Source organism: Hylobates moloch, unplaced genomic scaffold (assembly GCF_009828535.3).
Source record: "Hylobates moloch isolate HMO894 unplaced genomic scaffold, HMol_V3 SCAFFOLD_20, whole genome shotgun sequence".
Classification (NCBI taxonomy): Eukaryota; Metazoa; Chordata; class Mammalia; order Primates; family Hylobatidae; genus Hylobates; species Hylobates moloch.
The window spans coordinates 53,383,870-53,397,423 of record NW_026652295.1 but is presented as its reverse complement, the minus strand read 5'-3'; the positions used below and the strand labels follow the sequence as shown (position 1 = coordinate 53,397,423).

Here is a 13,554-nt window from a genome sequence, read left to right as displayed (position 1 = left end):
TGATTATCATATCCATCATTTTAAACATTTATTATTTCCTTGTGGCAGCAGCATTCAAAATGTGTTCCTGCAGAAGTAGTTACTATGGCATGTTACATTAGGTATCTCAGTATCAGTTCTCTACTGCATATTTTAGAAAATAGATTTTACTTTTGTTTCACTTTCTTTATTAGGTGTCGAATAATTTATTTTTCTTCTATTTTGCTGGTACTAGACTGATCCAAAGATCCTGGAAGTACCCTATGATCATTTGATAGGTTCATGTACAAAACGAAAGGGAAGGTCAAATATTTAATAAATACGATTTTCTGAATGATAGGCCGAGGTGGGAGAATCACCTGTGGTCAGGAGTTCGAGACCAGCCTGGCCAAAATGGTGAAACCCTGTCTCTACTAAAAAAATACAAAAACTTCACCAGGCGTGGTGGCACATGCCTGTAGTCCTAGCTACTCAGGAGGCTGAAGGAGGAGAATCACTTGAACCTGGGAGGCTGAGGTTGCAGTGAGCTGAAATCACATCACTGCACTCCAGCCTGGGCGACAGAACAAGACCCCATCTCAAAAAAAAAAAAAAAAATATTGGAATAATATAGTAGCTGGCAAAAGAGTATCTCCTTTAGATACTCAATAAATTTCCCAAGTAACTACTCTAAGTTTCAAAGACCACTTTAATCACTATAGGTAAAATGCAGAATACTAAAATTTCACTGCTGTGAAACAAACCAAAATGTGTTTGACTCTAAAAGCTTTTTGTCACTGATGTTGTAACACAAAGAAAGAGTTTTTAAAGTTTTTGGTTGATTTCTGCTGAAATTCTGCTTCACTATAGTTTTACTAAAATCCCCCAGGCTTCTGAAGGAAAAGATTCTTTCATTTAAGACATGTATAATTTTTATTTTAAAAAGTCCCATAATAACTGGAGAAAAAGAAGAAAAAAAAAACTGTTCTCATGGTTTTGTGAAAAGAATGTTTCTGCTTTCTTAAAATAAATGAGGGCTGTAAGACCAACTGCTAACCAATCTTTTTGGGGCATGTGACAGATGATGTCTGTAAAGTTCATAGGACCTCAGGGGAAAGGTGCTATATATAAAGACAAGAGCTATTAAAATGTAAGTGCTTTTGTGGAGGTAAACTACAATCCCTAGCGTGAGATTCATATTTCCAGCGGCTGAAAATAGGGACCAAGTAAAACACATTTGTTGGGCTTGTCATGCCCGAGACAGTAAGCCCCTCATTTCAGAGTGATGTCCCATGGAAGGAAACTAATCATTTTCCATCACCTCAGTCCTGCCCTCCATGCAATAAGACATTTCGGCATTCTGGACAGCTTCCACAAGTGGGCACAAACCTCTGGCCATGCTGCTTTATGGTTCTCGGCTTCTCTGTCCTCAGGCCCTACTTCCTGGAGTCTCATGAGCTTGGGTTCTCAAGGGTTTGTGTCTCTCCACCTGCATGTCTTTAGTTATCCTGCCAGTGTTTCTGACCAAATATCCCGTTTCTTTTCTAAGCCCTGTCACTTTATCAAACTGTGGGGCACGACAGTATCTTCTGCAAAATTTTTAGAAAGAATGTCAACACTTTAAAAAAATCTCTATCCCCTTTAAATTTCTTTATCCCTAACACACCCCAATCATATAGAAAAATGGATTTCTTCTACTGTTATATGTTACCAGTAGTTGTAACCACATTTCTTTCTTTTTTAGTAGTGACGGGGTTTCACCGTGTTAACCAGAATGGTCTCGATCTCCTGACCTCGTGATTGGCCCGCCTCGTCCTCCCAAAGTGCTGGGATTACGGGCATGAGCCACCAGGCCTGGCCATAAGCACATTTCTTATCCACGGAAAACTCTCAACTCATGATTTATGTCAGTGTGTCAGGGTACTGGTGCTAATAGCCCCTTCCTGGATTTGATTTTTCCAGTCTGTCTTTTTTTTCCCCTTTACTTATGAGCCACAGAATCCTATGCTTGTTTGTACATATTATTACATTTGTCCCTTCCTTTGATTTTCACACATTACCAATAATATATAATTATCAATATATAATATTGGCAAAGTGGCTTTTTTTTAAGAGTACTCTTTTAAATGTCAGTAAAAAGAAGAGATGAGAAAAGTCCAGCAAAGGTACCATACACCAAACCTCATTTGTTAAACAGAACCCCAGAATTACTGTGAAGAATCACTCAAAAATCTTATCCTGTTCTCTACAGTTAAAAGAAAATATTAATACTTAAACAATAGTTTAAAATCCCAAATTTTCCTTATTTTTGTTTGAATTTATAAAGCAATGTACACCATTTGAAAAACAAGAAAGTAATAAGGAGGAATGCTAAATTTCTGTTTGTGATACTTCAAGTCTCTGCACTTAAGTCTGGCAACAGGTCTGCGCTTTTACAATAAAACTAAAAGAGATGCAAATTTTTCATCAAAGTATAACAAAGTTGAAATTTGTAGCTAGATTACAATATATTTAAGATTATAGTAAATTTAAGTATATATAGAATTTAAGTAGACAAGATTCTATCTTCCCCACATTCCTTAAAATCTGATATAAAAATGATTTATTCTGTATGCTGGGTGGTGAATTCTGTATGTTTTAAATGATCAGTTTCTAAAAAGGGTAGAATTCTAGTATAATTTAGAGTCATATAATCCATAATTTCACAGTACCAGAATCAAAGTTAATCACAGGTTGAAAATAAGTGAAGAACAGATAGATGTGTAGATGTGAGACAATGCACTGATTTGACTACTGCTAAGGAGTCCGTAACGGATACTGCAAGAGTCTTTTTTGAAATGAAGAAAAGATAATTTGTGCACAAGTTCCACCACAGGTGTTTTGGGTTAAGCAGTCAATTACTGTGGGTTTAGAGGAGAAAAAAACAAACTGGAATGTATGCTAACATCTCAAAGTGATATCAACGTTTAGACTCTGATAAATCCTCAAATGAATGTTTTTCAAACTGTGTATCCTAGAGGGAAACTCAATGATCATATTTGGAACCACTTATCCTTATAACATCAACATGTGTCTGAAGAGCTGTTTTGTGTCAGAATCTCCTTTAATAACTCTGTTTTTAAAGAAATAAACATTTTGAAAATCATATTTTCCAAAAGGAATGGTCTGAAATACAAAACCAGTGAGTCTGGGATAGAGCTTTGGTTTGCCAGTCTACCTTCCCTGTGACTATAAATTTGAAATAGTTTCAGTTGTGTTCTTAGGCAAATGTGACCACAATACCCTGACCTCAGTACTTACATGAAGTCATTTGGGTTAGAGTAGCAGATCTAGAAGGATTGAATCTCCAGGCCCAATTATGACAAAATTTAGTAGTTCAGAGCTCCAGCCTCATCTACATCCTTCTTGATCTTTGTATGAATAGAGTAATAATTTCTTAGAAGATATCAGTCCAATCCTATCTTTGTTCACTGAGTTAATAAAACTGTAAAATAATATACCCATATATTTGCTGCTCAAATTGTTTCTTTATAATTCCTGTATATTATTTTCTCCTCAATAATTTTGAGGAGAAAATAAGATGGACAAGGTATAAATATTTCTTAAAAAAACTTTTCATGAGCAAAGATTTAATGTTTTTGTTTGTTTTTTGTTTTGTTTTGTTTTTGTAAATCCGAAAAGACAAAATCTATGCCAATAACAAACTCTGGACGCCTACAATTATAGTCATTACTACTTTCATTTCATAATCCAAGTATTATATGACACCCAAACCTGAAATAACTGGGAATAAACAATGTTTCTTTGGGTCTAACTGCCACCAGCAAGATCACTGAAATGTTGGCACATCCTTCAAGAACCCTTTCAATCTCCTCTCCACTGTCTCTTCTCCCCTCCCATTTGTGTGTTTAAGCTTGAACAGCTTCCAGCAACCAAGCTTTTTACCTCCTATTACCACCCCATCCATTTAGCAGATCATATCCCTACCGTCTTTCCAGTGTCCACGTCAAGACGTGGATATCACACAAGGGAATTTTTCTCTTGCAATTGGAGCCACTTTATCCCATCACTGGCATTGTCTCTTGCTTTGGTACAGTTATTGATGCACATTAAAACTCCCAGTGTTGTCAGATTGCTGCTCCGCTCAGCTTTGAGCTGGTACTACTCTTTGAAGTCAATGCTGATGACTAATACAGAAGATAATTTTGGAGCTCATTCTGTTGCTGCCATCCTGACCAAATGTGGAACTGCTCAGAAGCCATTCTTCTTATATAGAGAGAATCTTTGTTCACCACTTGTGTCACAGTCTATTAGAACTAAGTTCCAAAGTAGTGCTACCTTGTCTTCCCAGTATTTTAGAGACTTTGGGTAAAAAGGACGTATTAGATTTTCTTTGATTCCCTTTCTTTGTAGGAGTTAAACATGCATCTATTGAAGCTGTGCCAGAAGTAACTCTGAGTTACAGACTTAAAAAAATCACTGCCGCTCATCTTTTTCTTAAGATGACTTCTTGCCCGCAAAATTGCTCAATCTTCTTTAAATATATGCTTGGTGAATCCAATCTATCACTGTTCTAGCTATGCCTGGATGTCTCTGAATCCTAAGGTGACTAAGCTTGGGCTCAAGCTGGTATCCTTACCATCCTTTATTTTAATGTTCTTTTTGTTACCTCACCCCCATTTTCATTTCTGCTGTATATTTAATGCTTAATCTTTATGTATATTTTTAAACTAGAAACTACTCTAAAACAAGAATCAGCTTTGAAAACTAAATCCATGGTTATACACACACATAAAGGTAATGTGTTTCTAAATCAAAATGCTTTAGGTAGGCTTCTTCAGTTATATATTGGCAATATCTAAAACAGACTGTATGTTTAATAATACCATTTAAAAAGTTCAAATTAAGTTTTATAAAGAATTTACTATTTTTTTAATACATGCAGTGTAGTCTGGGTTTCTATCAGTACTTCTACTAAAACGACTATTCGGTCTTTGAAAAGGTTTAGTCAACAAAATCAATATAAGTGTATTGTGTCTGAAAGACTAGGTCAAATAGTGAATGCTTCTATGGTGTAGCTCAAGACCAAGGGTAACTGAGCAAGCATTAACTTATGGAATCTTAATAGTCACCCCATTGCTGAAGTAAAAAGGAAACCAAGAGGAAACTTAATAATATTAAAAGTTATTTTAAAGGGAGTTCACATTGGTTTGAAGGGTACTTTGCTTCACATACAATATCCACCTTTGTAAAACCCAAGAAACCCGTATTTGTAACTTACACACATCTTTACAGTTTTTAGAACATAAATCTTCAGAGCCGTATTATTTCTCCACAGATAAAAATTAAAATATTGAAAGTCTTTGGAATAATAACAAAAGAAACCCCCTGGCAACCCAAAGGAAACTTGGAACTTCTTGTTAAGTGCTTATTTAACTATAAAAGAGTCAGTGTGTGTTGTAATGAATGGAAAATTGATTTTATTGTATTCCATTTATGAACATCTCACAGCAACCTATTTCAGTATTAGAAAGATCATATATTAAAAATGATTTCTGCAGTCATCAATGTATACAAGTTAAAATTTAGTTCCTGTTAAATTAACACTTCATTAAAATATCAAAATAAAAGCTTCGACAAATACTTTTTTATGTTGTACTCCAAGACAGAAAAAAAAAATGAAAAAATTTAAAGAACAGATTGCCAGTTATTCTATTCTATAACAGTTAAGTTTCTCAGTTCTTTTTTTTTTTTCTTTTGCTGAGCTCTCTGTCACTGGAAACATCTTAAACCAATTTCAAGTGCTACACCTGAATAAACATGTTGTAAAAGTGTTTATGTATTGAAGTGGGTCAGTTCAAGGTATGGTATTTGGCTGGAACTTCTAATTTCTCTTTTTACAGTGAAAGGGCTGCCAGAAGGAGGAAGTCTGAGCTGAATTAATACATTTGTTACGGTGGAAGTAGAATGGAAACTGCTCGGACCACAAATCAAACTGGCTCTTTCATTTATGCCAGTGATAGAGTTTTTCTAAGAAATATAGACTCTGGCATAGAGCCACTGTAAGTTTGCATTTAAAAGAGAAATCTGTATGCTTATTTGTTTAAGGTTTACTGCTTTGATTATTTGTAAGTCCCTTCTCTTGTAGAACTGAGTATAATGGCATTTGTGAGGCAGATGGCCATTTTAATACTTGTAGGAATTGGACAACTTTTCCCAGTAGGTTGTAGGACAATTGTGGAGGATACCTATGCTGTCTGAATTGACGCAGCCTTTTTTTTTTTTTAAACCAATCCCTCCACATTTAAAGAACCCCCATGTCCGTCCGTCTCAACAGCTGCACAGCCTCATATGACACGGTCTCCTTTTCTGGCGGTCTCATTCTCTGCACAATAGAAGTATACGCAAAAGTTTTTATGCTGCCAAAATAAATTTCGTTAAGAGCAAGGTTTTATTTGCTAAAATGCCATTGATACCATTTTGGGGACTTGCTTTCCTTTCCTTTCTTCTAAGGTGGGTCAGGTTTTCTAACGGACTGAGGTTGCTCCACAGTCTTTACTGAATAAATATTTTAAGAAAACATGTACATCTCTCATGGGGCAAACCAGAGTCAATCATGCACATATTTCAAACCACATTATATATTACTCTTAAAAGATTGCTAACTTCTGTATCTAGAGTAGCAACTTTGCATAAGATATAAGTAATTCTTAACCAAATTTACAATTTAAGGTTAAATGATTTTCATTGAACCAGATATCAATGGTTTTCTTTTTCACGTATATATAAAATATAATTTTCAGTGATTATTTTAAATTAGAAGAGCCTAATAAAAACTATTAAAAGAGGATACTATTAATACCTAACTCTAGGGCATTTGTGGAATCAAATTAAATAATGCATGGAAACTACTTAGAAAGATGCCTAGCACAGCCACCACTCCAAAGTGATTTGACATAGTTTTAAGTATTATTATTGCTACCCACATCAACTTTATCTCTAGGGCACCTTGACTTTTAACTCACTCCTATGTAGGCTGTGTCCCTTTTCACTGATATATAACCACATCAAAGAACTCATAAGGGTCTGAGACACAGGCTCATTTATGGGCAAATTTGAGTCTTGAAGCTCACTTGGATTGTTTTTTCTTCTTTCTGAGAGTCTCCAGGCTTGGTTTGCCTCTTCTGAATTCCTTTCAGTAAACACTTAGGTGTGTCAAAACTCAGAAGGGGAGGAATTCCAAAATTTCTATGTTTATTTCACAATACTTCATACTGATAATTATCAGGTTGGTGCAAAGGTAATTCCAGTTTTTGCCACTACTTTTAATAACTGCGGCTTAAAGCAGACCTCCATCCCCAGACTAGGCTTCCAGAATGACTTGTGAAGAGCTTTAAGTGTAGTGCAGCTTAGTAAAGGTAGCTGGGCACTGGCCAGAAGTGAAGGTGGAAAGGCTATCAGCACTCATTAACACTTGAAAGGCTTTGAATAGGCTGGAGAAAGCAGAAACACCCCGCCAAGTATTCGGCTTTTATAACTTAAAGGAAAATTATAGGGCATTTAGTGCCGAAGAGCCCATAGCTAATATTTTTTAAATTGTTATTTAATGTGGACATTTCGAAGCGAATGAGTAGTCAAATCTTCCAATTTATAGTATTCCTGACTTCAAGGTCTGAGAAGCTCTCAGTGAGTGAAAGCAGCTGGAGGGTGTTCTGTGCTGGAAGAATGATGCAAGATGAAACACCATAGATGGATAATTGTCTGTAATAGTAAGCCTCAATGTTTATAACAATCTTGGCCTGTAAGGAAGGCATTCTGATAATGTTTTAAAACTTTTCCCCTTTTCAAAGTACCCTCGGAATTCATTCACATCAGGTAATTGTTCTTTCTTTTTCATAAACCAAGGGCTTTTGTATTATGTTCTAGGACGCAGTATCAACGTAAAATCTGCTGGTCTTGTGGGAAGACAGGGACCTCAGTCAAAACAACCATTCATGGTGGCCTTCTTCAAGGCGAGTGAGGTACTTCTTCGATCCGTGAGAGCAGCCAACAAACGAAAAAATCAAAACCGCAATAAATCCAGCTCTCATCAGGACTCCTCCAGAATGTCCAGTGTTGGAGGTAAGAATAAACCCAAGCAGCAGTTATGCACAGAGAGTTATGGGGTCGTATGTTGCAAATCAAGTAGCCACGATAAATTTACCCTCTATATATACCTTTGGATGGTACATTAAATCTTCCAGTGATGTTTCCAGCATCCCAGAATGTTTCATCAGTGAATCACTCAGTAATTCATTTAAAATACGTATGAGTTTCCTTCATATGTTGAAAGATTCAGTTCCAATTAAAGTCAAGATGACAGTAATAAAATTATGAAATGGCTCATCAACAAAATCTAGCCAGAACTGAGCTACACGACTTGCTGAGCTAACTTCCTCAGGGCCTCTCAAAAATGGATGATCGACCAGGTAAATTAAACACAAAATCCTTTCTTTCGTACTTAAGTCAATACATGTGAATTATGCTACTCAGTTTTATTTTTCTGATATTAGCAGGAGAAAGACATAAGAAGACAATGATTAAAATAGTATTTATCTTTTTATTATTTGGAGGACTATTATCTAGATAATTTTCTTCACGTGTGTCTACACACACACACACACACGCAATCTTTCAACAAAATATTACAAATGCACAATTGATGTCAGTCTTTGCAAATTAATCTGTTAATTATAGAGGGATCAAATTTCAATTGTCCAGAAAGCATCTAACTGCCAAAATTTGTAGTGGCTTAATTGTGTTATTTATACCAAGAAGTACCTTGTTTAGTCCAGGATGCAGACAGTAAGCTGTTAGATGAAAATGGTGGCTATTTTAGTCCAAAAATTGATTTTGTGTATAAAAATAAATTTGAAGGGGGAACTCATCCTGGAACATCTCAATTTAGTACCACATACTTATCTATTTGTCAAATATCCATTCTTCTGTGATAATGGCCAATTTATGCATAGCACTCTGCCAGGCATGATGGATGAACTGATAAACAAAAGAGACATGATTCCTATATATATTATTTTAGCAAATTGGAATTCTAACTTCAAACAGTCTTTGTCATTATTCCTAAAATCTTCATTTTTCCCAGGTTACTTGAAAATGACAGATCATATAGCAGCTATTTATTACTCAAACATGCATGAGTGTTTAGATAAGAAATAGATGAAGACCTTTATTTGTTTGTTTTTATTTGCTCAGAGACGCTCCATAAAACTACTAGGTGGAATTCATTGGACTTTTCCTAAAGGGTAGGCACCAGGAGAATCATGTTAGAAAGAAGTCCTATTTGTGTGTCAAGCAACAGAAGCAGGAGGGAAGATTTCTGTATGGAATTGCATTATACTGAATTAAATGCTACTTATAAGGTGATGTTTTAAAATAATTTTCCAACAAAGAAATTCAACCACTTTTAGTAAAGCATGACACTAGTGCCTTATTACAAAGCTATTTTTTAAAGATCTTCACAAGATATTTAGTTTGGCAAAAAGTTGTAATTACTTAATATGAAAGGTGGAGAAAAATAACTTTGTAAGACCTTTTCTTCCTGGTAAATACTAGGCTGTCAAACTTGTATATTTTTCTTTTCATGTAGAATGGTTCCAAGTTTGGTTGAAATGTTTTTAATTTAATGTAGCAGACTGTATTAAGAAAAAGTTTTGCTAAACCTTGAATAGAATAGTAAATAATTTTGAAGGAAATTACAAAGGGAAAAGTAGAAGTCACATACTTATTATTAGAGCTCATAATGACTCTGGCAGAGGTGTTCCAGTGACTGAAATCATCAAAGTCCTTTTCCCTATTGGTTAACTCTATTTATCTTCTCTTCCTGACCACAAGAAACAAATGTACATCTATAAGCAGAGATGAATAATAAAACACATGGAGCAGAAATCACGTAACTTTTCACCAGTTTCCTAACACCATTTAGAGTACAAAATTATTCTAATATAGACCAATATTTTCTTTTTGAAATTTTGTCATTGGCAACCATTTCTGTGAAATATGTGGTAGATGGTTTTGGAATGTGTTCATATTTTGATAAGAAGGAGAAAGAAAGTAGCTGGTTTGTGTCTATAAGACTTAAACTTTCAATAGGTAGTAATCAAGTAGTCTGGGAAAATCCTCATAGGATTTGGTCTAAAAGACAGGGCTTTAAGGAAAGGGAATGCTCATATAAACAGAAAATTTGATACTTCGGAGACTTGAAATGCCAGTGAAATTTAAAAATTATCCAAATATAAATAACAAAGTTGTAATCGTAACAAGATTTTACAATAAGATATTGTGCAAAGGCTCTATGGATGGATAAGAAGGGGTGGGGTGGGGATGGAGTTAGGGAGGAAAGTTGTATTGCATGTTTGCTTGATTGCTGGGTTTTTTGCAAAGCATATTGTCAAATGTTGAAAATCTCCATTAGTACAGAAGAATTAAAACCCAAGTCATGTCTGCCATCTTTATCCCATTTATTTTCTACTTCAACGATTCTTCCTTCTGACTTCCCAATGTTCTTTTTTTCTTCCATATTCCTGTGGGAGAGCCTAGAACAGAAACCAGCACAAAATGGGAGTCCCCAAAATACTTGTTGAGTAAATTAACCTGTTGACAGCATAGGAAAAACTAACTTCCTTTTTCAGGTAAAGGTATATAGAACCATTATTTCCAGGTTTCCTGCAGAAACTGCCCAGCACTGCTTGTTCCTCTTCAGGTTTTTGGCAAGATGGTTGAACAGATACATTGTGGAAGATACTTCCTGTTTCATGTTGAGGCAATGCAAAGGGTATTTCTTTGAATTTGTGTATGAGAGGAATGAAAATGGAGCCAATAGCTAAATTCTAAGCTAGCTATCCTTGAAGATATAAAGGCACTAGGTGGATAAGATTTTTTAAAAAACCTCCAGAGCATGACGCTGCTTGAAGGAGTATATTCAGTGTTGAAAAGAATAGAGTACAGGCTTGCCATGTTTTATTGCTTTTGCTTTATTGTGTTTCAAAGATAATGTGTTTTTTACACACTGAAGTTTTGTGGCAGTCCTGCATTAAGCAAGTCTATTGGTGACATTTTTTCCAGCAGCATTTGCTCACTTGGTTTTTCTGTGTCACATTTTGGTAATTTTTGCAATATTTCAAAATTTTACTATTATTATTAGGTTTGTTATGGTTTATGTTATCAGTGATCTTTGATATTTATTGGTAATTGTTTTGTGGCACCACAAACTTTACCCATATAAGATGGGAAGTAAACGTTGTGTGTGTTCTGATTGCCCCAACGATCAGTCATTACCCCATCTCTTTCCCTTTTCTTGGGTTCCCTATTCCCTGAGACACAATATTCAAATAAGTTCAGTTCGTACCCCACAATGGCCTAAAGGTGTTCAAATGAAAGGAAGATTTGCACATCTCTCACTGTAAATCAAAAGCCAGTAATGATTATGCTTATTGAGGAAGGCATGTTGAAAGTCCAGATAGACTTAAAGCTAGGCTTCTTGTGCCAAACAGCTGTCAAGTTGTGACTGCAAAGGAAAAGTACTTGAAGAAAATTATAAGTATGACTTCATCAACACAATAATGATAAGAAAGCGAAATCGTTTTCTTGCTGATGTGGAGAAAGTTTGAGTGGTCTGGATGGAAGATCAAACCAGCCACAACATTCCCTTATACCAAAGCCTTATTCAGAGCAAAGCCCTGATTCTCCTCAATTCTATGAAGGCTGAGAGAGCTGAGGAAGCTGCAGAAGAAAAGTCTGAAAGTAGCAGATATTGGTTCATGAGGTTTAAGGAAAGAAGCTGTCTCCATAGCAAAAAAGTGCAAGGTGAAACAGCAAGTATTGATGAAGAAGCTATAGCAAGTTATCCAGGAGAGCTATCTAAGATCACTGATGAAGGTAGCTACACTGAACCACAGATTTTTCATGTAGATTAAGAAACCTTATTGGAAGAAGATGTTATGTAGGACTTTCATAGCTAGAGAGGAGTCAATGGCTGGCTTCAAATCTTCTCACAGTCTGACTCTCTTGCTGTGGGCTAATTTACCTGGTGAGATTAAGTTGAAGACAATGTTCATTTACCATTCTGAAAATCCTTGGACCCCTAAGTATCATGCTTAATCTACTCTTCCTGGGCTCTGCAAATGGAACAACAAACCTGGATGAACAGTGCTTCTGTTGATAGCATGGTTTACTAACTATTTTAGGCACACTGTTGGGACCTATTATCCAGAAAAAAGATTCCTTTCAAAATATTACTGCCCATTGACAATGTACTTGATCACCCAAGAGCTCTGATGGAGATATACGAGAAGAGTAATGGTTTTTATCATGCTTGCTAGCACAACATACATTCTGCTGCCCATGGATGAAAGAGTAGTTTTGACTTTCAAGTTTTATGATTTTAAAGATTTATTTTGTAATGCTATAGCTTCCATAAATAGTGATTCCCCTGAAGGATCTAGGCAACCTTCTGGAAAGGATTCACCATTCTAGATGCCATTTAAGAGCACCCATGATTTATGAGGGGTTGAAATATCAACATTAACAAGGGTTTGGAAGAAGTTGATTCCTACCTCCTGGATGACTTTGATGGGTTCAAGACTTCAGCGGAGGAAATCATTGCAGATGTGGTAGAAATAGCAAGAGAACTTGAATTACAAGCGGAATCTGAATATATAACTGGATTGCTGCAATTTCATAGTAAAACTTGAATGAATGAGGAGTTGCTTCTTATGGTTGAGCAAAAAAAGTGGTTTCTGGATATAAAATCTTCCTGGTGAAGATATTGTGAATGCAGTTGTAATGACAACAAAGGATTTAGCATTTTAAATAAGTTTATTTACTAGAGTAGAGGCAGGATTTGAGAGGATGGACTCTAATTTTAAAAGAAGACCTTCACAAAGTAAAGTGCTATCAAACAGCCTTGCACACTACAAGGAATCTTTTGTGAAAGGAAGAGTCAATCAATGTGACAAATTTTACTGTTGTCTTTTAAGAAATTGCCACAGCCACATCAACCTTCAGCAATCACCAACCTGATGAGTCAGCAGGTATCAACACTGAGGCAAGACCCTTTAGTAGCAAAAGGATTACAACTTGTTGAAGACTCAGATGATCACTAGCATTTTTTAATCAATAGATTATTTTTAATTTAGGTATGTACATTTTTAAAGATATAATCCAGTTGCACACTTAATAGACTGTAGTATAATGTAGCCATAACTTTTACATGCACTGGGAAACCAAAAAATATTGTGACACTCACTTTATTGTGATGTTCACTTCATTGCAGTGGTCTGGAACTAAATTCAAAATATCTCCCCAGTAAATGTCTCTGACATATGCCTGTAGGAAGAATCCAAAAGAACTAACAGGGCAAATGGCAAGTCCTGGATCATTACAGAACTGCTAAGAAAGATTGCTTATTGTATGCTGGATACTGAGAATCTTTGAAAAATAATCCAATCATGTAGTGGCCTTGTCTACGTGCATGGTGATTTCATAGGGCAAGTCTTTGGTATACAGGTGCTCTTCAACTTACAATGGGGTTATATCCCA

General features: G+C 35.7%; 1 protein-coding gene across 3 annotated transcripts in view; it reads left to right on the top strand.

The window, feature by feature from the left end:
* The window catches only part of BMP5 (bone morphogenetic protein 5), a 130,276-nt gene that overhangs the window by 101,465 nt on the left and 15,257 nt on the right, over positions 1-13,554 (top strand). For all 3 annotated transcript variants that reach the window (XM_032140391.1, XM_032140390.1, XM_032140389.2), the window contains exon 4: positions 7,885-8,079. In XM_032140391.1, the coding sequence (XP_031996282.1) occupies positions 7,885-8,079 (195 nt within the window). The remainder of the gene's footprint in view (positions 1-7,884; positions 8,080-13,554) is intronic.